Source organism: Conger conger, chromosome 13 (assembly GCF_963514075.1).
Source record: "Conger conger chromosome 13, fConCon1.1, whole genome shotgun sequence".
In the NCBI taxonomy this organism is placed as follows: Eukaryota; Metazoa; Chordata; class Actinopteri; order Anguilliformes; family Congridae; genus Conger; species Conger conger.
The window spans coordinates 17,691,753-17,718,556 of record NC_083772.1 but is presented as its reverse complement, the minus strand read 5'-3'; the positions used below and the strand labels follow the sequence as shown (position 1 = coordinate 17,718,556).

The window sequence follows — 26,804 nt, the reverse complement described above, 5'->3', positions numbered from 1 at the left end:
CCATATAAAATATATTGTTCACATTCAAGACAAATCAGCATATGTAGACTTCACCACTGAATACACATTTCGGGTTAAATAGTATAATATAGTATAATAGTAATAGCTAAATAATAAATAATAGTTCAGTCGCCACAATATATCAAAAGTTCAGGATAAAATATATGGGTGTTCAATTTTTAAAAGAGGGGCTTGACCATAGAAGTCATGGGTTTGACGTACGTATCAGTCAATCAATAGTAAGACGGCGTCATGAATATTAATTAAACGTCAAATTCGGCTGTAACATCCGCTTCGAGCCGCCCCCTTCACTGAGGTGTTTCCGCCAAGATGGTCGTCGGAGCTTTTCCCATCGCTAAACTGCTGTATCTGGGGGTTCGGCAATTGAGTAAACCTCTGGCTAACCGAATTAAGGCAGGTGCTAGGAGAAGCGAGTTCTTCAAGAATTATATATGTCTACCTCCGGCACAGCGTAAGTAAACACGACGTTTTAAAATTAAACAGGTTACAGCTGGACCTTCAGACACACTCGGGGACAGCAGAGGGTGGAATCGTAGTTTAATAGAAGAAGAAGGCGGAACCAATCCAGTTTCAGCTTTCTGCCTTGAGCAACCAATCCGCTGTAGTGCTTGGTTTTAAATCGATGTTATTCGTAGTTTAGGTTTGATTGACAGGGCATCAGACCAGTTAAAAATGGAGTTGAGATCAATGGGCAGGTTATTGTGTTTGCAATTTTAACCAATGTGATTCGAGAAGAGAATCGATGGAGGCGGTTACCGTGTGTCATTGAGAGTAAAAGTACAAAGATTTGCTTAGTATATGGCAATATACTAAGGGTTGGGTTACCGACCAGCAATTCAGCGAGTAGTGTGCGTAGTATTCTAGCTGGAGTAGTATAATATAACATTTAAAACGATTCGTGTCGCAGGTGTTGCATTGTTAGCTAGTTGCGTGACCAAATGTTAGCATAATAGGCAGCGTTCACAGGAGAGTTACTCGACTTAATATCATCAAAGCTATCCAAGATAATATTTGTTGTTGGATGTCTTCAAAAGTCGAGACCAGTTCAGCCTTGAATCTCAGATGATTTAAAGTTTTACCCTGCCAAGTTTACCCTGTCGTCTGGATTTAGAAGTAGCCTAAGCAATTTCCTTTAATTGAAAAGATAATACTTTGGTGCATTGCTTTTCATTTTATGTTCCTCTCCAGTTACTAGAATGCACTGGGAAGCTGATCATGGCGCCAAGGGCCTTTTGTCATGCTAGGTTATGACTGTTGATTTGATACATTAATATAAATTATAATACATTCTCCACAGTTACCCAAAACAGTAGTGTTAACAGATCTTAACAATGCATACCACACAGTGATTATCCATTTTGGTGATTCAAGTGTTTTTAAAGTAATAGCAAAATTATCTGTAAATAGAATATACATAGAATGGGCATTGCTGTCAGTTTATCCCAGAAACACAAAACAATGATTTCACGTTACAATATCATGTGGCTCTCCTAATGCTGAACATTTTGCTGTCTCCTAATCCACATGCTTCCTAAAAATGCCTAATTCATGGTCTTCCTCTTGCAGCAACTATGCCACCTGACCAAACTTTATTTTGTCAGATTAAGTGTTGCCTACAATTGGCTTAATCGCTGTTCTTTTCCTGTAACCTGTGTCTATGCACTTATGAAAATAGCTCTGGAAAACAATGCCTGCTAAATGCATAAAGGTAAAATGCAGATGTGTGTAAATGTGTCCCGAAATGTTTTGTGTGAACTGAAGTGTGTTTGAACTGAAAACCTTTATTTGAAATAGCCTACTTTAACCCTTTAAGCACCAGTACATTTCTGCAAATGACTGGGAATTGTGTGAAGAAACTAGTATCTTTTCACTGATATTCTGAGGAAAATTATGTGGTAATGTGTTCAGTTTGAAACCCTCCGGAATGTCAGAAAGCCTAGTGGTTTCAAAATGCTCAGACATCTAAGGCGTTATTTCAAATGCGTATCTGACACAAGTTTGCACTGCATTATTGTACATCAGTACATATGCTGGGTGGTCTACACCAGGGATGGGCAACAGCAGTGTTGAGTGTGTATGCCAGATTTTACCCTGGCTCAATCAACTAATTAGCCATATGCACCATGAACGATTCACTCTTACATTTACATTACATTTTTGTCATTTGGCAGACGCTTTTAATCCAAAGCGATTTACAAGTGCATAGGTTCTACCACAGGTCAAAGCATCACATCCAGAACTAGGAAAATACACATGGAATGCTGTTAGTATAGTCATATAGACATATAGTCGTCATCATAAGTGCAATTTTCTTTTTTTGGGGGGGTTAGACAAGGATAGGGGTATCAGAAAGGGGGGGGCGGGGGAAATCAGGAGGGAGGACTAAGGTAGAGGTAGGTAGGTACTCTTAAATTAGACCACAATATAATGCTACAAGTCTAAAACATTTATCAGCTGCTGCATATATATAGCTGCTTTTCCCACTCGTCTTTTTCTGGTATTCCCATGCAGTCTACCACTGGATCGAAATGCGCACGAAGATGCGGATAATGGGCTTCCGTGGATCGGCCATTAAGCCGCTGAACGAAGATGCGGCGGCTGAACTGGGGGCGGAGCTTCTGGGCGAGGCCATCATCTTCACGGTGGGCGGGGCCTGCATGGTGCTGGAGTACAGCAGGCAGGCTGCTAACGCACGGCGGAAGGAGGAGGAGCTTAACCAGAGCATCACCGACCTGCAGACGCAGCTGACAGAGCTGACCCTGGTCACTGAGACTCAGGACACACAGCTGAGGGAGGTGAACAGGCTGCTACACTCCCTGCCTGCTCCTGCGCAGAAATAGAGGCAGCACCCCCTGCTGGACTGGAGGGGTCTGGACCGGGTTAGGTCCGTGGAGAAAAGGAGAGAAGGTCTGACACACATACACACACAGCTGTGCCCCTGGTAGAGTACTGCTACACACACACACACACACACACACACACACACACCCACCCCTTGGCCAACAGAGCTGGACGTGTCTGCTAAGATTATTATGAATAATATATTTGGTTGATGCAAGTGTAACTTGATTGAATTGTGTGGTACCGTAAGCAAAGAGCTTGTGGCTGCAACCTGAAAGTCCCCATAGGCCCAACATGGAGAAATGGGAACGTGTTGTTTAGAAGTGTGTTTCTCACGTTCCTTACAGTACAATGCAGCGTTTATAAGGGGAAGGATGTTATGCACTCATGATTGGGGAAGATGTGCTTTATTGAATTTATTTATTTTTGGGAAATGATGCTCCATATCAGGGATCAACTCTGGCCCTTGAATCCAAATTTAGCCTCGGCTTTCTGCCGGATAATTGATGCTACTGATTTGCCAGGCTGGCTTCACACCTGTCTCCTCGTTAAGTGGAGGGTGGAACTCTTGGACCTCGAGGACTGAGAGTTGCTGATCCCTGCTCTATTAAGGATAAGACATAGGGAGAATTTGATTCAGCTTGATTTGTTCTGTCTCCCTTTGTTACCAGTGATTAATAAAGCACTGTGGTTTTTCTGCTTTGTGCTGCCAAAATGTACCCCATGTCCCACGAAATGGCAACAAACGGACCTTAAATCCTGTAAAAACTATTATCACATTGATTGTGTAGGCAGGATGAGCAACACATTTAAAAAACATCCAATTTCTGCTCCTACTGCCTGAGAGCAAATGTTTGAGTAAATATCCTTGACCTACTGAGTGCATTCAATACACGATATGTTGGTTTCCTGAAAATATTGGATGGTAAATGCATGAAGAATATGTCAATGGATTCCTGTAAAATAAAATGTAATTTTCTACCTGGTTGTTGGTTATTTGATGTGTACCTTGTGAAATGGAGAGCATGACACTGTGGCATCATGGCCCTGCACACATCCCAGCCTGGTACACATCCTGTCCGGCCCAATGCTCTCTGAGCTGAGTGTGCATATTCTCTCTGGGTTTGTGTGGGTTTACTCTGGGTACTCCGGTTTCCTCCCACACTCCCATAAACATCCAGTTATGTAGGCTGCCCTGGATATGAGTATAAATGTGGGGCAGTGTAGCTAGCAAGTCGATGTCTCATGATGTTTCAGACCAGATAAAGTCCAAATTTACGAATGTGAATACTAGCTTCTCCATATTGGAAGATGGTGGTTAAGTGGCTAACTTACTCATTCATACCCAGGTTAACCCTGGCCCCTGGATTCAATCACATACTGTATTTCTCCTGCTTAATCCCTAACATGTCTGTGAATTTCAATATCTACAGTACTACTCTGCAAATCCAAACCAAATTTGTCTGATCCTCGCAAGCAAGTGAGGATCTTCCAGTTTTGAAGTGAGAATACACATGAACTGGCTCCTTCAGAAAACACATGCATATTGGATTGCAACAATACAGCCCACACTTCATAAAACACACATACTTCTTGCAGTCAGTGAAATGTGTACAATCACCAGTTCTCACCACTCGCACCCAGAGAAATGCCTCTCAGCAGCACAATATAAAAGTGTCAGAATAATGTTTGGATACTAAACGGTTATCACCCTGAACATTGCTTGCGCTTGTTGCTTTTCCACCAGAGGGCGCTAAAGTATTCCTCATTCTTTTTGGAAAAATTATGTTTACAGGTATGGCAGAGCGACAGTCAGACTGGAAGCTGAAATTCAGTCCTAATGGGACTGTGCTGTCTGCTGGCTTTTAGCGTTTAAGCATTTAAGTCAATAACTGTCTAAAGGGTCCTTCTGCCTTGTTTCCAAGGTCTAAACTGCCTGCTGATTGGAAGGACACCACAAAATCCCACATACATGATGGCCCACCAGGAACTGAGATTGAGATTGCTGCTATGCAAGCTTGTCATTTAAGGTAAATGGTAAATGGCAGGCATTTATATCGCGCCTTTATCCAAAGCGCTGTACAATTGATGCTTCTCCATTCACCCATTCATACACACACTCACACACCAACGGCGATTGGCTGCCATGCAAGGCGCCAACCAGCTCGTCAGGAGCATTTGGGGGTTAGGTGTCTTGCTCAGGGACACTTCAACACAGCCGGGCGGGGAATGCAACCGGCAACCGGCAAACCTCCGACTACCAGATGACTGCTCTTACTGTCTGAGCCATGTCGCCCCCATACACAATGACTCTTGGTACATGCTTTTAAAGCTTGCCTAACAGTTGTTTATAATGATCACAGCCATCAACAAGACAAATTGAATTGTTTTAATAAAACAATGTACACAACAGTAGCCATAAGGCTCAAAATAATTTTTCACAAAATAGATTGTTTTGAAGAGTAATTGATAGACACTAAATAAATATGATCTATGGCAACTGCTCTTTGTCAAAAAACTTATTTTAAAACATGAAGCACAATTTACAGTGTACATGACACCAGAGCATGAGATGAGATGATAATTGAGATGATTTAGAGATTTGACTTTGATACTCATTACAGAACTTAATCGTTTTCCGTTTTTGAGTCACGCAACTCTGCAGACGTGTGTGTGTGTATATGTGTGTCTGCGTGTGAGATTTAATCTGGCTCCTCTCTGGTCTTCCTGCAGCTGTGTGTGTGTGTGTCTGTGTGTGTGTGTGTGAGATTTAATCTGGCTCTTCTTTCTGGTTTTCCTGCAGCTGTGCGTATGTGTGTGTGTGTGTGTGTGTGTGTGTGTGTGTGTGTTTAATCTGGCTCTTCCCTCTGGTTTTCCTGCAGCTGTGCATATGTGTGTGTGTGTGTGTGTGTTTAATCTGGCTCTTCTCTCTGCCCTTCCTGCAGCTGTGCGTATGGGTGTGTGTGTGTGTGTGTGTGTGTGTGTTTAATCTGGCTCTTCTCTCTGCCCTTCCTGCAGCTGTAGCTCTCCCATCTCCTCCTCCAGATCTGCTGCTGAGGTCACCTGTGCTCTCCGGTTCTCTGTTTCCGGAACCTTCTCCGGCCCTGCAGGCAGGGGAGGGCACGGCGCTGCTTCACACGGTGCTGCTTCGTCCTAGTCACAGGGCGGGGGATGGGAGGGGAGGAAAAAAAACTTTATATAAACAATTTTTCAAACAGAAAATTGACAAAAACAAGTACCTATAAACCATGAGAGATGCAACAGTTTGACTGTTGTGAATGTCAGTAGGAAAACGTATCAATATTTGGTCATTTGCATCTTAGAAACCACCTCAATCCATCTAACAGCAGTTCGGGAAACACTGATTCAAAATTCCTGTGATGGTGATGTTTTATTACTGTGCAGAGATCAGAGACCCAGTTGCTAGGAGGCACTTATAGATATCAGGTACCTTCTCTAGAGGGGATGTTGAGTTGTGTGGATTCCCTTCTCTTCTTTCCACTGGTCCTGGGGTCCAGACACCCGGGTCTGTCTGAGTGGACCGGTGTGAAATCCGGGAACTCCCCTTTCCATCATCCCAGGGGGCAGAGAGGTCCTCAACCTGTTCCGTTTCCTCACCGCGAGGAAAGACAAAGGTGTCCTCTTCAGAGCCTGTTTAGAAACAAACACAAGTTGTACAGGATGACAGGCCATGCAGGCCAGCTCACATGGATACCTACTGTCTGATCAGACCTGGGCAAATACAGAACATAACAATAATTTACATACATTTTCAAATAGAAATTGAACTACAAATACGCATTTATATTTGATCTGTGTCTGACATTACAGTGTGCACACGTACAGTACATTCAATAGAGTTCCTTGTTTTACATTAAAAAAAATAAAATTAAAAAATTGGAATTTTCTCTTTTTTCTCCCAATTTGGTAGCCAATTGTACCCCATCTAATCCAATTAGAGTTAGTGTTAGGTACACCGCCCACACCCAGTCCCTCGGCGGCCTGAAGGAGAGCAACACGCCTTCTTCAAGCCGTCTTCTCTGGAGCAGCGAGCCAATTATGCCCCTCCACAAGAGCCGGCCAAACATGGCTTTTGGCAACTGCAACGGTGTGCAACTGCAACAAACTGTTGTTTTACATTTTTATGGTTGGGTGGTGACCATGGTAACTCACTGGAGCTGTTCCCCTTGTGCCTGATGTTGGGGATTGGGGTGCCAGGACAGGAAACTCCAGAAACCTTAAACCTCTTTTTACACTCGAGCCCAACTTGGTCCTTACAGTGTCTGTGACAGTTTATTCCACAGTCTGAAAGAGAGGGAGATAGATCCATGATCCATGTTTTACTCTCTGAACTTATCCAGCTAACCCAGTAATCCTACTTTGTGATATACCCCCAGGTAGTTTTTTTTTGCTTGAACACATTGTACTAATACTGTTACATTATATATATATATATATATATATTCTTTTGTTCTTGCACCATTTACAGAGTTACTTGTAATTGGTAATAAAGCATAGCATACTGAAAGCTACAAAAGGTAATTTCTGACTTTTAACAGTCAAGAGAGGAATTGCAGCAACAAACATGCTCAAACCACAACGCTATTTATCCCACCCCTTGTCTGTGAACGCACATTGAAACGCACTTGGCTGTGGCAATTAGAACCAATTTTCAACCAATGAGCTTGAATTATTGTACAGCTATACAATGTTTTGCCGGCCTGTCAACTGCATATTTTGAAACCCGAATTTAAGGACGATAAACACAGGCAGAGGGTGAGTCAACAATGCAACAATGTTTTAACACAAACATCTCACCTATTGTACCTTTCATTACATGCACATTATAAATATGTTAACAAATATATTGTCACACATGAACACATTGCAAATATATTGTCATTTCCATATTTGAAGCCATCAAGCTAAAATAAGTGTTGGGCCCAGTGGCATCACCACTGTGGGCCACAGAAAACATATTTGCTCATGAAGCTAGCCATGGGATTTGAAAGCCACCTGGATATTGGTCCTGGGGTCAGAAAGTCCGGCCGTGTGTTTTTTCCACCCATGAACTCAGTCACCTGATTTCACTAATTAAGGCCAGATTTCACTAATTAAGGCCAGTTTATGTATGATCGTTGCCACCAGCGATTACCACATTTGATGGTTGGTGGCAACAACTTTTAGTTTACACAAGAATGATGGACGATTTGATGTCTAGACATAAATTGTTTGAACTTTGACCCCATCACTGGCTCAATCGTCATGACAACCTTGTTCTCATCTGTAATTATCTTTAACAATGTGTCACCACCTAGCCTCCATGTCTTGAGCTTGCTATGTCTCTGCTTTGCCGATGTGTTCTGAGTTTGTACTTTTTATGAATGACAGCGCTCAAAAGTCGAACGATAATGGAATGTTGGTAACACCATCTGATCATACATCACCAAACTATGAACTGGCCTTTAGTTCTACCTCCTGGCTGAAGATTTTTGCCATTTAACAAATCAAGGTGATTGGAAGAAAATACCAGGGAGGACTTTCACTCTCTGAACCTGGAGTTGCCACCTATGGTTATGGGGCTGTATTTCAGAGGTGGGTGTCTTACCTCTGCACCGGTAACCCTGTTTAATAACCCCCCACAGCTGGAAGAGAGCAGATAATGTTATTCAGGTAAGAAGGTACATTAGAATAGACCATTTAGAGAGATGGAGGATATCAGAACCATATGAGGTACAGCATATAGTCTGGTGCCGAAGTTGCTTGTCTGGGACCCAGAACGTTGGTGGTTCCAATCCCAGTATAAGCACAATAAAATCCATGCAGATGTGGGCCCTTAAGCAAGGTCCTTAAGCAAGGCCCTTCACTCCGGGGGGGTTGGCCCTGCTTAGTCAAATCGACTGTAAATCGACTTGGCCAAATAACTAATTTAATGTAATACCGAGCACTCACAAAGCCTCCACAGGTGTCGCAGAAAGTGGGCCTCTTGTAGGTGATCTCGTGGAAGTCGTGCAAGAAGCTGAAGCCCAGCTTGGCGCAAACCGACATCCCCCTCATGAAGTAGGAGGTGATCTCTTCCCGGCTGATCTCCCCTTCCCTGTACGAGAGAGGAGCAGAGTCAGAAGGATAACCATGTAAGGAGAAAATGATGAGTCATAGTGCATCCTGACACTGTCCACATCCACTTTCTGTCCTATTGTCCTTATGTCAGTAATGCCCCTCCAGCTCTTTACTGCCAGACAGTCCCTACCATTAAAGGAGAATTGTATGTTGTTCTCTGTCCTTATTTTACTACAAAACCTCATCCAAGCTAAAATGAAAGGCTGCCCTGCTGTAAGCTATGCCAGCTTGGCCAGCTTGAAAATTGAACCGGTCAAGCGGTCATAAGCTGGTCTAGCTGGGTATAGGCTAGTCAGCCAACTAGTGCTGGTAGCTGGTCTGAACTGGTAGCTGGTAAACCTGGTAGCTGGGCAGTTTTTTTCAGCAGGGTGTGAGTTTGATTCTGAACTGAACAAGTACTCATCCTGACTTGCTCCAGTAACAACTAAGTTGTATAAAAAGATTGTATGCACACATGTATTCTGTGCTAGCCTCGCTGGATAAAAGTCTTAAGTGCTGAAATCTACAGTAAGGAATGAAAATAGACTTTACTCTGAAACATCATGTTCAGCTTACTGAAACTTATCGTCTCCAATGATGCATTTTTTCTCTCTTTGCCCACAAACAGTGGGAAAAAAACACATACTAAAGGAAAATAAGTGAGCGCCTTTTCATAATATGCTTTTGCCTTGTCTGAGATCATTAGTTAAGCAGCTAATTTCCTATCTGTCTTGTCTGTCTGCAACTCTCTCTCTCACCTGTCTCTCTCGTGTGTGCAGAAAGAGAAGGGGAAGTTTGAAACGATGTTCTCAAAGTCCTCTAACGAAATATATCCATCCTGGTTCAAGTCATAGTTCTTCATTATGGACTGAAATGGAAAGGTGCAACCACATGAGTATGTTCTTGAGCACTGAAGCTATCTGGAGTTACACCAGAACATTGCAGTCATTTATACATCAATCACCAAAGAACATCATTGGTATTTTCTGAATTAATGAACAGAATGTCCGTCAATGTTTTGGACTGACTGCATTGAAATTAGATTGACCCCCAACCATGAGTGGTACTATCAACCACAAGCACTACTATGATTTATTCTGTGTATAATGCACATTATCACGCTCTGATGTTATAAACAGTGTTACAGGTTTTACAGTTTCACACAACAAGGCTAGTTACTCTGATACTCACGTCCACCATCAGTTTGACGTGCGTGGAGATGGTTTCAGGGTCCAGTCTGGGCGTGACCCCTGACCCCCACTCTCCTACCACGGGGGGCTTAACCAGGGTAGTGGGCTGCAAGTTCAGAGAGAGGAGGTTGGCTGTACTAGCATATGTAGGATCCAATAGTATCATACCATTTCCTTGCCATTCAACAAATTATTTTTGTAATAACATGATGGACATTTCCAGCTTTAATTATGCCAAATACTTTAATCGGAATTGGACACCTGTAAAATTCCTGCTGATCACTAACCTTTTAAAAATGGCTTTATATGTTTTTGGTGGTAACGGGAGTCTTGAATTAATAAATTAATTTCATCAAGAGAAAATGGATGCCTCCTCCACAACAAATTAAGTAGTGTTACCCTAATGTTTCCACATGATACACACCTGGATTTTCGGATTTCTGGGCTCCTTGGCATAGGAGAGGTTGTAAATCTCATCCTCGGTGTAGTACAGGTCCAGAGACAGCTGTTGGGGGGGTGGGGTGGCAAAGGACAAAGGAGGTCACACAATTTGTATACATTACATTGCATTATTGGCATTTGGCAGACGCTCTTATCCAGAGCGACGTACAGTTGATTAGACTAAGCAGGAGACAATCCTCCCCTGGCGCAATACAGGATTAAGGGCCTTGCTCAAGGGCCCAAGGATTAGAACCACTGACCTTGCGTGTCCCAGTCATTTACCTTTACCACTACACTACAGGCCGCTACAGTATTCCTCGTTGCAGCAAAATTCTTAGTGTTAAAATGAAAAGTTAAGAGAAACTCTGTTCGAGCATAATGCGAAACAACACGCGTCTCCTGTTTCACAGAGAACATTTACAGGTTACCTCCCCCCCTCCTCACAGTAAGCAGGTGCAGCAGGTCCTTATTGGCCTGGAAGGGGGGCGCGCTCTCGTGCACGGCCAGCAGGTCGGCGATGTTGCTGTACAGGTGCTGCAGCTTGCCCAGGTTGATCTTGTCCCCCTGCAGGTAGTCCGGCAGGGCCTCGTTCAGGGACATCAGGTCCTTGAGGTGCACCCCCAGGATGGGCAACTTGAACCCAGAGCAGTCCCTGTACACGCGCCGGTATGCCCTGTAGTTACCGCGAGAGGACAGCAGGTCCGTCAGCTCGCTCAGCGCCTGTGGGGGGGACCAGGTTTTGCCAGCCAGACACAAATAAATGACGTAAGTACATGATAACATGTGTAGCTTAATGGCTAAGGTACATGACTGGCATCTGGAAGGTTGGTGGTTCAAGCCCTGGTGTAGCCATGATAAGATCTGCACAGCTGTTGGGCCCTTGCCCAAGGCCCTTAACCCTGCATTGATCCAGGGGGAATTGTCTCCTGCCTAATCAACTGTCAGTTACTTTAGATAAGAGTATCAGCTAAATAATTTTATTGATTGCTTGATGTTTTATTATTTTATCGTTTGATCATTTTCATTGTTTGTTGATGGTTTTATAGTGTCAATTTATCCTCAGATGTCTGTACATTGCTAAATACAGCCAAGTTGAGCTAAATGGCCTGTTTTCGTCATTACATTACATTACAGTTACTTAGCTGAGGCTTTTATCCAAAGTGACTTACAGTTGATTAGACTAAGCAGGGGACTGTCCCCCCTGGAGCAATGCGCGATTAAGGGCATTGCTCAAGGGACCAGCTGCTTGTTCCAGATTTGGGAGGGTTCCAGGTTTTACTCGGTGCAGTTTCATGATAAAGGGCCCTAGTTGCGACACCCTGCGGCTCTCAAAAGGCGAGCCTTAATATATCACTGCACAGTGACAATACATACCGTTTAACATCAAGATTCCTGACTGGCTTAGCGCAACAATTCACCCAGAGGCAATACAAACACACATGCAAATAAAACTTTTACAAGCTCATTTGAGGTTCTCAACCCTCGGTTGAAAAACCACAGCCACAATAACAACAACAACACACTTCTATTAATCGTCGACCGTTGGTTACACTCCTTCTATGACTCTTTAGACTGCACCATGGACCTGACCTACTTTATATATCCTTTCTAATATAAATTTGATGCTTTTGTCCTAAACAACTTACAGTTGATTAGACTAAGCAGGAACCAATCCCTCCTGGAGCAATGGGCCTTGCTCAAAGGCTGTTGGGCCGTTGCTGTGCTGTCATTGTGGCTACGCTGGGGCTTGAACCAGCAACTTCCCAGGTCCCAGTCATGTACTTTAGCTCCTATGCTACAGACTGCCCCATATATCCATCCGCCTCCCTGCATTTCCTTTTTTAATAATGTTTTATGCATAGCTGTGCTATCTGTCCAGTGGTAGGCTATTTTAGTTAATTACAATACAAATACAATGTTTGTATTGCTGAGAGTAACCCTCATGTGCATGGCTTTAGATACGCATGTATGTTATTTTAATGTAGTATAATGCAATGTAAATAAATATACAGACTGATGCAGAGGCAAACAGGTTTGACAGGGTCAGCCGTAAAAGTATGGCCCAGTTAGGTTCAGTTTTTTAGGTGTGGCACACGATCTTGCGGTAACAAAAACAACCTGCTCAAGCCATCTAAGCTGGATGGCAGTTGGGAACAGTTGGGAGTCAGCCCAGTCTTGCTCTAAATGGAATAAGTACAGTACTAGAAAGCGCCCAGGGTCATTTATCTTCACTTTCTGGTTTAGCATCAAATTAATATTTAATAGTTTGTATTTGATAGTTTTATAGTTTTTTATTAAGTTAGTTATTGTTTACCCAAAGTGACTTACAATTAGACTAAGGAGGGACAAATCCCCCAAAGCAATATGGGATTAAGGGCCCAACAGCTGCACTGATTGTATTGTGGCCGCTTGAACCACCAGTTAAAACCCTTAGCCACAAGGCTGCCCGCTTTTTGATTTAGTCCAGTGAAGAACACAGATATCCTATTGCATCTGCGCTCCAGCCTGACCTTGTTTGACCCTGGTGTCTGACCTTTATGATTGGCCTTAGAGAATGACCTTGCTGACTGACCTTGATGTCTGACCTTGGGGATTGACCTTGGCATTTGACCTTGGAGACAGATCTTGATGTCTGACCTTGGTGTTTCACCTTAGAGACTGACATTGGTGTCTGACCTTTGTGTTTGACCTTGGAGACTGACATTGGTGTCTGACCTTTGTGTTTGATCTTGGAGACTGACCTTGGTGACGTCCTGAGGCAGCAGGCTGGCCGTGTCTTTGAGGCGAGAGATGCAGCTATGGCAGAGACCTCCTATCACAGCCATGAGGGTGTTAAAGTTCTGCAGAGAGCGCAGCTCCTGCTCAGAGAGAGGAGGAGGGAAAGAGAAAGAGAGAGAGTGCATGTGTGTGTGTGTCTGTGAGTGTGTATGTGTGTATGTGTGAGTGTACATGTGTGTGTGCGTGTGTGTGTTACCTGCGCCACATGGATGAACTTGGTGAAGACCTGGGCCCTCTGCCGGGCGGTGTGTCTGCTGAGGATCATGAGCTGGACCCACTGGGACACACCGTTACACAGCATGACCGAGCGCTCCAGGGCCGAGTTATCCCTCACTGAGCCCCGTACCACGTAGCTGTGGTAATCCAGGTACTGAGAGACCCAGAGAGACACAGAGATCAACACCTCACTGAGCCCTGTACCACGTAGCTGTGGTAATCCAGGTACTGAGAGACCCAGAGACATAGAGATCGACACCGCACTGAGCCCTGTACCACGTAGCTGTGGAAATCCAGGTACTGAGAGACCCAGAGAGACACAGAGATCAACACCTCACTGAGCCCCGTACCACGAAGCTGTGGTAATCCAGGTACTGAGAGACCCAGAGAGACACAGAGATCAACACCTCACTGAGCCCTGTACCACGTAGCTGTGGTAATCCAGGTACTGAGAGACCCAGGGAGACATAGAGATCAACACCGCACTGAGCCCTGTACCATGTAGCTGTGGTAATCCAGGTACTGAGAGACCCAGGGAGACATAGAGATCAACACCTCACTGAGCCCTGTACCACGTAGCTGTGGAAATCCAGGTACTGAGAGACCCAGGGAGACATAGAGATCAACACCTCACTGAGCCCTGTACCACGTAGCTGTGGAAATCCAGGTACTGAGAGACCCAGGGAGACATAGAGATCAACACCTCACTGAGCCCTGTACCACGTAGCTGTGGTAATCCAGGTACTGAGAGACACAGAGATCAACACCTGTATCACAGCACAGGATTACTTAGCTTGCTGGATAACTGTGCTGAGTAAAGCCCAAAATAGCTATTTTTAATTCAGTCCATGTTCCAGATTTGAGAAGGTTCCAGGGGTTACTCAGAGAAGTTATCCAGCTAAATCAGTAACTTAACACTGCTTTGTGAAACAGGCCCCAGTGCAAATGTTATGTCCATGGACAGGGGTGCCATATGTCCATTTGGGACAATTAGGGCCTTGACTGACAGCGGCATTCAAAAAATATTGGAACATATTCTCACAGTACACAAACCTAAAATATCCGATATTGCACAGTTTGCAATGAATCCATACAGACACATGAAACAAAAATACATTTAGAATTGAATAGATCATTTGTAGCTGAAGCTGATCTTCTTGAGATGGCAGGGCAACACTTACTGAGACCTGGCAGAAGATCTTGAACTCCAGGTGGCTGAGGTGTTGGGCCATCTGGTCTGGCTCCATGTGGTCGAAGAGGAGGGACACCTTCCTCTTCTTCACCGTGGGGGAGGGAACTTGCAGGGGGGTTGGTGGGAGGTTACTGGAGATTTGGCGGAAGTGGTAGTTATTGTTGGAAATTGAGGAACAGGAAAAGATAAGGCGCCAGTGATGCAATCAAACATTTATTTGATCAAGTTCTTGGAAGAGTTTTAAACATCTATTCGTGTTTAGATATCACATTATGTATTATTGTGTTATGTCCTCGATGGGCTGATGGGCCTGATCTAGTCAGGAAGTGCAATTATATCATATCGTTCTGTTTTACCCACAGGCACATTCTCAGAAATAAAGGTACAAAAAGTTCCTAATAAGGTACAAATGCTTGTTGCTGGGGCCGTACCCTATAGCTACATAAAACCATACCCCTAGCCAACAATATATAACTAATTTGTACCTTTTTTTCTTAGAAAACATATTCATTTGTACCCAAAGAGTACATTACTGTACTTTCATGGTACATTTAAGAAATGTGTTCCTTGAAGAACAAAATGTACCTGTAGCACTTTATTTCTGACAGGGTAACTCCTGTCACAAACCAAGGCAATGGCCATCTCCATCACAACCTGGGAGTGGCTACTATCACCTGGCCAATCCCATTTTCACTCTGAGTCACTCACAGGTAAGAGGTGTCAATCAAATGGCAGTGGGACTCCTCCCCATCTGTGTCGACCAGACTCCACAGATCTCCCATTTCCTGCTCCAGCAGGGGGTCTGCCTCAAAGGCTGCTGGGAACTTGTTCACCCAATGCCTGGTTGGGAACAGTGGAGATGGTTGCCAGGGTGATGATGCCCCACCTCCTGCCCATATATGGTGTGTGAAATGAATTACAGAAGTTAATGTTTGTGAGGTGTGAAAGTGCATGGTCATAGTGGTTATTTCCACAGGAAACCCTGAGAAGTGAAAATCTTGTGATTTTGTATGGAGTATGGAGGCCTTGTTCCTAAATGTGTTCATAAACTAAAACATGCAATAACTTGATTGATTACTTTTCCTGAACACTTTCCTTTTTAATTTTACATTTCATTCTCATTTTTAAGTTTTGGTGGATTTAGTGACAACTGTGGTCACTGGAAGTAATCGCCACACTCCAAATACCACAGTTCCATTGAAATATATTTTTTAGAAGATAATCCAGCTAGTCATAAAGCTAGTCTAACTGGATATGAGCTGGTCAACTAGCTACCAGCTGTCAAACTAACTACAAGCTGTCAAAACTTTGCTTAAACTGGTTAAACTATGTTAAGCTGGGGGCTGGTCTGAACTGGAAAACCATCTAAACAATGTTGAACAGGGAGCCAGTCTGAATTGGTCAACTTGCTACCAGCTGTTTCAAAACCTAGCTTTAGCAGTTTTTTTTCAGCAGGGTGGAGAGACGCTGGTACCTGATGAAGTGGCTAATCTGAGTCCGCTGTGCCCTCCTCTCCTCAGGGCAGTCCTTATAGGTGGGGAAGTCAAGGAGGGACAGCGTGTTCAAGGTGATCACCACATCGCCATCACACAAACGTATGTGTACATGCTTCGCTCGGTCGCCAAAGCCTATGTTTACCCATCACACTCTGAACACACTGTACCAGACAAAACATCAACACTCACACCGGACTGAGGGCCCACCTCTTTCAATAAGAGATGAAAATGAATCCGAATTAAGCTCTCAGCAATTTTACTCGGTTTGCAGTAAATTTCCTGAACTGATTGACTTAAAATGGGAATTGACACGTCCAACCACACCCCCCCTCCCTCAAAGCTGATTACGGCTTGTATCCATATGACATGACTGCAGTACTCGGGGTCGAGCTTAGAGGAGGGCAGACAGGCTCTTGACTGGACCCTTTTGCAGTGCTGGGGGTGGAGTGTGAGAAGGATATAGTGAGAGAAGCTTGCGAGCGAAGGTATGGGAGGAGACCACCCAGCTGTGCATCATCAGGGTCATGTTGACAAGAGGCGCCCCTCTGCCCAGCTTCCCCTCTGAGTCTGAAGCACAAAACAGAACCATACAAACTAAACACAGCCCAAAAGCACACAAACTAAACACAGCCCAAAACCACACAAACTAAACACAGCCCCAAACCACACAGACTAAACACAGCCCCAAACCACACAGACTAAACACAGCCCCAAACCACACAAACTAAACACAGCCCAAAACCACACAAACTAAACACAGCCCAAAACCATGCAAACTAAACACAGCCCAAAACGACACAAACCAAACAGAGCCCAAAACCAGACAAACCAAACACAGCCCAGAACCATGCAACTAAACACAGCCCCAGACCACACAAACTAAACACAACCCAAAACCGCACAAATTAAACACAGCCTCAAACCACACAATCCAAACACAGCCCAGAACCACCTAAACTAAACACAGCTCAAAACCACATAAACTAAACACAGCCTGGAACCACATAAACTAAACACAGACCAAAACAACACAAACTAGAACTACAAACACACACACATACACACACACACCCTCCCTCTCACCGAAGCTGTGCAGACAGCGCTGTATGAGCTCCTCCAGGCTGAGGCCGTGGGATGGGGGGGTGGGACATGGGCTCTGCAGGGCCTGGCTGATCTCCTGTGGGCTTGGACAGGTCATCCTCCGCTGCCCTGCCCGCTGGCCCCCCACGCCCCCCAGGCTGCCCTGCCGAGACTTCCTGAGGTCCAGAGAGAGAGACAGAGAGAGGAACAGGAAAAATATAATTATTCTTCTTTCTGTTTCTATGTGTACGCTTAGGCAATATTTGCAGTACCAATGTATTTTAGTTAATTACAATTTAATTTGAATTTGAATTTGAATTTGAAGTTCTGGAGAGTTCTGGAATGTTCTTTGAATGACAGGTGTCTCAGCCCAACACTTCCCCCTCACATTCGTTCTTACAGTTTCTCTGTACTTGTCTTTTTAACTTGTGATCTTCTGCACTTTCTTTTTCTGTCTCTCTGTCTCTCTGTTGATTCATTTTACAAGCAGCAAGCTACCCAATGCTTAGCCAAGAGCACATTATGTAGCCTTCCATTCAGGAAGTAACACTTCACGTATTACACTTGACTATTCTTCAACTTGATTAATCGATAACACTTTTCTTGAACCCCTCGTCATAAGGCTGACATAACACTGTCACAAATATTGCTTAACAGATGATGTAATTTCATTTCAAATGATATTAAACTGTTATACTTTTATTGCACAGTATTGGCCACACACAATTGATCTCTCCTTAGCCATCCTGACTGATTCTTCTGTAGTTGTGTGTTCTGCTAGTGTCCTTGTCACTACTGGTGGCATGAGGCAGCCCAATCAGGTTGCACAGGTAGTACAGCTTCTTGCGGTCGCAAGAAGGTTTGCTGTGTCTCCCAGCACAAGTCTTAAGAGCATGGAGGAGATACCAGGAGACCAGCCGTTACACAAGGACAGCTGAACAGGGCCATAGAAGTGCTGCTCCTTTGTGCGAGAAGGAACAGGAGGAGCACTGCCAGAGCCCTACAAAATGACCCCCAGCAGGCTACTGTCAGAAACAGGCGCCATGAGGGTGGCATGAGGGCCCGACGTCCTCTAGTGGGACCTGTGTTCATAGCCAAACACTGCAGCTCGATTGGCATTCATGAGAGACCACCACAATCGGCAGGTCTGCCATTGGCTCCCTGTTCTCTTAACAGATGAGAGCAGGTTCACACTGAGCACATGTGACAGGCATGAACGAGTATGGAGACACCGTGGTGAAGGTTATGCTGCCTGTAACATCATCCAGCATGACCGGTTTGGCGGTGGGTCAGTGATGGTCTGGGGAGGCATATCCTTGGAGGGCCGCACAGACCTCCATGTCATATTCAACGGTACCCTGAATGCTGTTAGGTACTGAGATGAATCCTCAGACCGATAATGTCAGACCTTACGCTGGTGCAGTGGGCTCTGGGTTCCTCCTGGTGCAGGACAATGCCCGGCCTCATGTGGCCAGAGTGTGTAGGCAGTTCCTGGATGAGGAAGGTATTGATGCCATTGACTGGCCCTCACGTTCCCCTGACCTAAATCCAATTGATTACCCATGGGACGTTATGTATCAGTGCATCCAACTGTCCAGGAGCTCACTGATGCCCTGATCCAGGTGTGGGAGGAGATCCCCCAGGACACCATCCGCCGACTCATCAGGAGCATGCCCAGATGTTGTCGGGAGTGCGTACAGGCACGCGGGGGCCATACACACTACTGAGTCACATTATGAGTTGCCGTGATAAAATTCAGTTGGATCAGCCCGTGATTTCAATTTTTTACTTAGATTTCGCTGTGATTTTGAATCCAGCCCTCAATAGGTTGATGATTTTGGTTTCCTTTGACCGTTGTTACGTCATTCTGTTCTCAACAAATTACACAATGTACATCAGTTACAATTTTTAACTTGAATAAATCGTTCATCAAGATCTGATGTGTCCCTTAAGTGTTCCCTTAATTTTTTCGAGCATAGTCAAGATTCATATACTATGTACTATGTACAATGGAATTCTTGGTTTGCATTTCGCAACTGCACATAATATAATTATGGTCATGTGGGAACTCTTGGCAGCCACTCCCTCTCAGTCTGTACCTGTCATTTCTTATTCCATTATCATTTCCTTTGAACTCAAAATACTGAGAACAGGGTGTGCACAGACCCCCACACACATGCACACACACAGACACACACACATGCATGCACACATGTGCACGCACACACACACACACACACACACACACACACACAAACAACACACATGCACACACACACACAGACTACACACATGCATACACACACGCAAACACACACACACGCACGCATGCACACATCACATCCAGCTCAGCCCTGCACCATGGCCATCCCATTTTGCAATTTCAATAAATGAAATAAATGGTATTTATCTCCCTCAGTCCACCTTAAACAGCCTGATTATATCATTACCCGGACCACCTTAACCCCGCACTCACTTCCAAGGAATCTGATAAGGTGGTTCAGATTGTAAACACAGTGTATCAGAAAAGCTCAGAGAGAAGTGAGTGTCACCCGATCAAGCCTTTCTGATGGCTCTGTTCTGCCTGACTTCTCAACTTAAAATGCATAGATGAGTCCTTTTCACATTACCGTGTATTATCTGCTTCTGAAATATTACAGTTAAACACATCACACACATGTCTGGTGAACAAAATGGCGTTTGCGAACGTGCAAATATGTTTTCCTTTGCATCAAAAAAGAAAATTACTGCAGAATGTGTAATGCTTTGAATATAGTCTTACGTCTCTTGGCCCGTGTGTACTAGTACATGTTTAATGTACAGGAATGTTCCAGTACAATACTAGCCTGGATAGGACATCACAGGGAACACATGTGCATATGGGTACAATATTAGAATTTACGATAACAGAAAATGGAACATACACTCAGTGACTACTTTATTAGGTAGACCTGTACACCAGCTTGTTAATGCAAATGTTTAATCAGCCAATCGTGTGCCAGCAAATAAATGCATAAAAGCATGCAGACGTGGTCAAGAGGTTCAGTCGTTTTTCAGACAAAATGTCAGAATGAAAGACATGTGAAAGTGACTTTGACCATGATTGTTGGTGCCAGACAGGGTGGTTTGAGGTATTTCAGGAACTGTGGGTCTCCTGGGATTTTCATGCACAACAGTCTCTAGAGTTTGCAGAGAATGGCATGGAAAACAAAAAAACATCCAGTGAGCAACAGTTCTGTTAATGAGAGAGGTCAGAGGAAAAGAGTGAGACTGGTCAAAGCTTACAACAGTGGTATGCAGAAGTGCATCTCTGAATACACAACATGTCAAACCTCTCAGTGGATAGGCTACAGCAGCAGAACAGCAGAAGTGTTCCATGAGTGTATACTTAAATGAAACTCCATAGGAGGAACTCATTCCACAACTAATATTTCTGGTAATCACAATGAGGAATTGAGGATAATGCAGGTGATGGTGCTCTCTTTTGAGAGTGATGTTCTGGAAAGCACCATGCAGATACATCGTATAATTAACCCTTTGCAAAAATTTAAGGTCCTTTCCTAAAATCATTTAATTTGCCTGTTGACTAATCCCCCAACCCCACACTCATCAACATATACTCACACACCCTGAATCCACAATCCACAATCATGCATATTTTCCTTTTTTCTGTATATAGGAATGTATTTAAGGAATCTTTTTTCCCCCACTGTTTTTTATTTATTTATGTATTTCTCTCCTCCATACTACCCAGTCAAGGCACCCTGTCAGCAATCTTGCCTATCTACCCACTTGTCCATCTGTCTGTTCGTCTGCATGTCCAAATGCCTACACAGTTCTGCACACAAGCCACTCTTTCCACACTTCTTTTTCTTTTTTCCATTTTTATTTTGGCTGATTGTTTTTTCAATGTTCTCCTTTATTGTTATCCTTTGTTTCTATGTTGTCTGATCTGTTTTATTCCCCCTCTCAAAGGCTTCATAGTGTTTTTTCCTCCTCTCTCTCTTTCTGCATTTTTTTTTGCAGGAAATAAATAAATAAATAAAATAAGTAGAATAAATAGCTAATAAAGTGAAAATAAAAAACAGTAAAATTCTAGAATATGACTGAATTCTCAAATGGAATTCTAGAACACTGATTTCGAATTTATAAGAAACATTCCTTCCAAGAACTAAAGATGTCTCTGAAATTCACATCCCTAGGGCAAAAAAAGAGAACAAATGCTCATCATTACCAGCAGAAAAAGACATTAACGCCCTTAGTGAAGAGCTGTAATTTGCGTTTGTGTGCAGACAAACAGGGACCCATGCATGTGCTGGTCCTAAGTCTCATCTCTCCCCGTTTATGCCCACTTGCTCACAGGAAAAAGAGGCCAAAGTTTTCTGCTGAAACGCGTCACAAACTGCAAGCGTGAAGAGATAACTACAAGGACACACTGCGTTATGCAGTGCGGTGTACTGTAGGGAGCAAGCATTCACACACTCACACATGCACGCACACACACATGCGCTCGCTCACTCACACACTCACTTACTCATACACACACAAGCATGTATATATACACCCTCACATGCGAACATTGGCACTCACTGGCACAAAAGAATATACACACAAACATAGTCATACACACTTGGAAATACGCACAACCATATGTATGCACACACCCTCACATATACATTTATGCACACACATAAGCATATTCTCACACAAACATACATAGACATACACTCTGATACACTTGCTCACTCACACACACACACACACACACACACACACACACACACAAACAATAGCGACTCCAAAGTGACCCTGAACAGGTGACAGCACCTGTTAGCACGTTAGCCTGATTCCTCCCTACCTCTTGGTCTCCTTGCGGTTCATGGCCAGACTTCAGTCTTCCACACAAACTACTCCTCTTCCTCCTCTTCCTCTAAGCTCACTGGGGGGTCGAGGAGGACCCCCGCACCCACATACTTCTCCCGATGCCTGGGTCTGGACCCCTGGAGCAGGAGTGGAGGTTCTGAGACGGAAGAACTCTTCCTCTGCAAACTCAGTGCCAGAGAGCCGGAAAGAGAGCTGTGCTTGCTCAGCACCAGCCCCAACTCCCACCACACAGAGACCCGGACTGCAGCAGACTCTGCGACCACAAGGTCCCACGGAGAAAGATAAATGCACTGTATCTAACCGCTCGTGCGCGCGTACGTCCGTATGTGTGTAAAAGACAAACACAGACAGACCCGCGTCTAAATAGTCCAGCCTCAAGTCGGCTTCTCTCCAACAGAGGAACTGGGTCTAAGAGATAGGGGAACTGTATATGTGAGTGTATGAGAGAGAGGGTGTGTGTGTGTGAGAGAGAGAGAGACAGTGAGTGTGTGTGTGTGTGAGAGAGAGGTTGAGTGTTTGTGTGTGTATGTGAGTGTATGAGAGAGAGAGAGTGTGTGTGTGTGAGAGAGAGGGTGATTGTTTGTGTGTGTGTGTGTGTGTGCGTGTGAGAGAGAGGGTGTGAGAGAGAGGGTGAGAGAAAGGACAGTGGAGTGGAGAGAGCTGATGGAGAATCACCGCCTATCACTGATGGTGAGAAGTGTTTGGACTGAGAGAGAACAAGAGAGAGCGAAAGAGAGAAAAAGAGAGAGAAGAAGTAATTACAGATTATGTCTAATTTCTTTTGGTTTCTCCCACTGTAAAGGGCACCTCACCTTCCCTCCCCTTTGGTTTCACGTGCTCTCTCTCATCTCTTCTCCTTTCTCTCTCTCTCCCTTCTTTCTTTCTCATCACACAGTGAGGTAGTGTCTGTGTGTTTTCACTACCAGACCATGCAGCTGGACAGTGGAACTCAAAGTCACCCTTGTTCCTCCACAGCCCTGAAGTGAGAGAGAGAGAGTGAGTGTGTGTGTGTGCGTGTGTATGTGTGTGTGTGTGCGCATGTGTTTGTGTGCATGTGTGTGCATACGTGTGTATGTGTGTTTGTGTGTGTGTGTGTGTATGTGTGTGTGTGTGTGTGCATGTGTATGTGTGTGTTTGTGTGCGTGTGTGTATGTGTGTGTGTGTGTGTATGTGTGCGCCTGTGTTTGTGTGTGTGTGTGTGTGTGCGTACATGTGTGTGTGTTTGTGTGCGTGTGTGTTAGTGTGTATGCGTGTATATGTGTGTGTGTGTGTTTGTGTGCTTGTGTGTGTGTGTTCGTGTGCGTGTGTGTATGTGCGCGTGCGTGTGTGTGTGTGTGTGTGTGTGTGTTTGTGTGCGTGTCTGTATGTGTACGTGTGTGTGTGCGTGTGTGTGTGTGTGTTAGTGTGCATGCGTATGTATGTGTGTGTGTGTGTGTGTGTGTGTTTGTGTGCGTGTCTGTATGTGTACGTGCGTGTGTGTATGTGTGTGTGTGTGTGTGTGTGTGTGTGTGTGTGTGAGAGAAGTCGAGCGGTAGCATGATGGTTTTAGTGAGTGGGTCGATGGGTGTGAGGAAAGAGTCCCCACTCTTATTTCAGCACGGCAGTCACTGCACGCATTTCAAATTAACATAGAGAAAAAACCCTTCAGATGAACAGATTTATCTCACTATCCACTGATAAGAACTGAGACTGCTTCTTCGCCTCATCTAACACTAACATAGATGCTCTCTCTGCCCCAACCCATTGCTCAATTTCATTTTTTCAAATGGTTTTCTCCCGTCACGTCTCATACTTGTCTGCTGTGTTGTTTGCTCTGTTGCCTCTACCTTCTCATATTTTTATTGCATTTGATACGGTTTTATTCTGCTTTTAGTCATCCCCCACGCCCCCAGCCACAACCCAAGAGGTTTGCCTCTTGTCAGGCCATCCCTGTAAATGAAAAATGTGCTCTTAAGCAACTTCCATCCATCCATTATCTGAACCCACTTATCCTGAACAGGGTCGCAGGGGGGCTGGAGCCTATCCCAGCATACATTGGGCGAAAGGCAGGAATACACCCTGGACAGGTCGCCAGTCCATCCCAGGGCACACACACCATTCACTCACACACTCATACCTATGGGCAATTTAGACTCTCCAATCAGCCTAACCTGCATGTCTTTGGACTGTGGGAGGAAACCGGAGTACCCGGAGGAAACCCACGCAGACACGAGGAGAACATGCAAACTCCACACACAGAGGCCCCGGCCGACGGGGATTCGAACCCAGGACCTCCTTGCTGTGAGGCGGCAGTGCTACCCACTGCACCATCCGTGCCGCCCTCTCTTAAGCAACTTGCCTGGTTAAATATTAAAGGTTAAAAAAGGGGGAAAGAACGTGACCCCTGATGATGTCTTCCGAATACCCAAGCTGAATGTTCGCTCATTTGAGATTGAAACCAGCCAACTGCAAATTTTATCGCATTGCTGTTTTTTTTAAAAATTAGTTTCATAGAGCATTGGTGGTGTTTTCCTCAGATTTCTGATTCAGCTGCTCAGAAATGAGCAGAAATGTACAAGCCTTATTGAAAATACAGAACACCTGTTTATGGATTACCCATGTCCGGGTCCTGTTTACTGTTGAAAGGTATTGGCAATATCTTTGAGTGGCAGTGATTCTCCAGTCAGACTGACATGAGCAAATGATGGCTAGTTAGGCTACAGAGTGAGAGTAGCTGTATGTTTGTTATTTGTCAGCTCAGAGCAGTGATAATGCCCTTAAACATAATTGTCATAATTGTGCCACATGCATGCAGCTTGGTTGCTTCCTTTCAGTGTGGCGTATGTTTTACTGGCTCTCCCTGTAGAGACAGGAAGCCTCTAATACTGTATGACCGTGTGCAGAGAGAGACAGCAAGCCTCTGATATTGTATGACCGTGTGTGACCGTGTGCAGAGAGAGAGACAGGAAGCCTGTCTCCGAGAGACAGGAAGCCTCTAATACTTTATGACTGTGTGTGCAGAGAGAGCGAGACAGGAAGCCTGTCTCTGAGAGACAGGAAGCCTCTAATACTGTATGACCGTGTGCAGAGAGAGACAGCAAGCCTCTAATATTGTATGACCGTGTGTGACCGTGTGTGCAGAGAGAGAGACGGGAAGCCTCTAATACTGTATGACTGTGTGTGCAGAGAGAGACAAGGAATTTACATAATCATTTCGCCTGAGATCTTTTTTATGTAATCCTTCACAAAGGGTTTCTTGAAAAAGATAATGTCCCTTTTTTGGCTGAAGTGCATACACATTCCTTTGGTAGCACTCCAAGGGACCTGCAACACCAAGGGATAAGAATGATCTAATACGTCAAATATATAAAAATATTTCAATGCATACTCTGCCAGCTCCAGCCTGACTCTCCAACTTCATACAAGATCACATTGCTGAAGAGTTCACTTAAAAGTGTTAGAATTGTTTTTGAACAGCTAAATGGAGAAAATCCACCACCAGTCTCAGGCTTGGGAAGACTGTAAAATCAAGCTTTGCCAACTTGACCAGCTGGAAATTGAGCTGGTCAACTAACTAGTGCTGGTAGTTTGGCTGACATGGTCAACCAGCCACCAGCTGTTTCAAAACATAGCTTGAACTGGTCAAACCATGGTAAGCTGGGAGCTGGGCTGAGCTGGACAACCAGCTGCCAGCTATTTCAAAACTTGAGCTGTTTCTATGAGCAGGATAATCTAGATTTTTTCAGAACTGTTATAGAAAGCCATTCCTAACAGTGCACTATACAAAAGGCCAAAGGCTGTGCACCCTACAGAAGACACAATCAAAGAATCCTTGGGGAAATTGACCTACTGTATGCGGTCATTATTTAAGCATGCTAGTGATTACCAGTCAATCAAGGTTTTAGTCGTCAGGTAACATTCACTACTGTCAGGTCAGGTCTCCCCTATGAATTTGTACAAACCTGAACAAACAAAAATCTCTGAAAATCACATCACAAAAATGCAGTTTAGATTATTTCTTAAAATATATTACATTTTGGGCCTTCAACAAAATCTATTCTGAATTGAACAATACAATTTGACACATTAACAATCATTACCAATTATTATTATTTGTTCAAAAAAATATTATTTCTGAAAAAAACTGTCAAAATCTTATTTTGACAGTTTTACTGCTTTAATGCAGAATGGAACACATTTGTATTCAATGTTGAATATTGAAATGAAATATAATGTACATTTAAAAAATTTGGTTCAATTTCATGTTTTAATATAGCTATGAAAGTAAAAGTAATTTTAGATATTTAATATCTTTCTTGTATCTAAGAATAGGATATATTGAATGTGTGTGAGTGTGAGTGTGTGTGTGTGTGTTTGCTTGTGGGCTTCAGTTTTTTTTTTTTGTCTGCATATTTGCCTGCAGAAAGCTTTCAGTCTAATTTGCATGCAGAGGAAATGTGGGTTTACTGCACGTGTGTGTGTGTGTGTATGGTGTGTGTGTGTGTGTGTGTGGGTGTGTGTGTGTGTGGGTGAGCCTCAGTAATTTGTTGATCTCCGTATTTGCCTAAAGAAAGCGTTCAGTCTAAT

The 26,804-nt window shown here is 44.1% G+C and overlaps 2 protein-coding genes across 4 annotated transcripts; one reads left to right on the top strand and one right to left on the bottom strand.

The window, feature by feature from the left end:
- Positions 1-304: 304 nt before the first annotated feature.
- opa3 (outer mitochondrial membrane lipid metabolism regulator OPA3) lies at positions 305-3,843 on the top strand. The gene is made up of 2 exons (XM_061218044.1): positions 305-472; positions 2,533-3,843. Exons 1-2 carry the CDS (start codon positions 331-333, stop codon positions 2,859-2,861), a joined length of 471 nt encoding a protein of 156 aa, XP_061074028.1. The 5' UTR covers positions 305-330; the 3' UTR covers positions 2,862-3,843.
- A 1,393-nt stretch (positions 3,844-5,236) lies between these two features.
- Positions 5,237-22,904, bottom strand: LOC133107778 (RAS guanyl-releasing protein 1-like). Of its 3 annotated transcripts, XM_061216956.1 has the most exons (18): positions 22,213-22,904; positions 17,358-17,530; positions 16,736-16,841; positions 16,253-16,312; positions 15,487-15,618; positions 14,768-14,909; positions 13,567-13,740; positions 13,334-13,450; positions 11,037-11,312; positions 10,576-10,656; positions 10,153-10,257; positions 9,720-9,829; positions 8,815-8,959; positions 8,471-8,507; positions 7,036-7,167; positions 6,314-6,513; positions 5,885-6,015; positions 5,237-5,811 (listed from the first exon to the last, which is right to left on the bottom strand). In XM_061216956.1, exons 1-18 carry the CDS (start codon positions 22,233-22,235, stop codon positions 5,775-5,777), a joined length of 2,181 nt encoding a protein of 726 aa, XP_061072940.1. In that variant the 5' UTR covers positions 22,236-22,904; the 3' UTR covers positions 5,237-5,774. The 3 variants fall into 3 exon arrangements, with proteins under 3 accessions (XP_061072940.1, XP_061072939.1, XP_061072941.1); XM_061216955.1 differs by having other exon boundaries at positions 5,237-6,015; positions 22,213-22,903; XM_061216957.1 differs by lacking the exons at positions 16,736-16,841; positions 17,358-17,530; positions 22,213-22,904 and having other exon boundaries at positions 5,237-6,015; positions 15,487-15,667; positions 16,253-16,306.
- Positions 22,905-26,804: the final 3,900 nt, after the last annotated feature.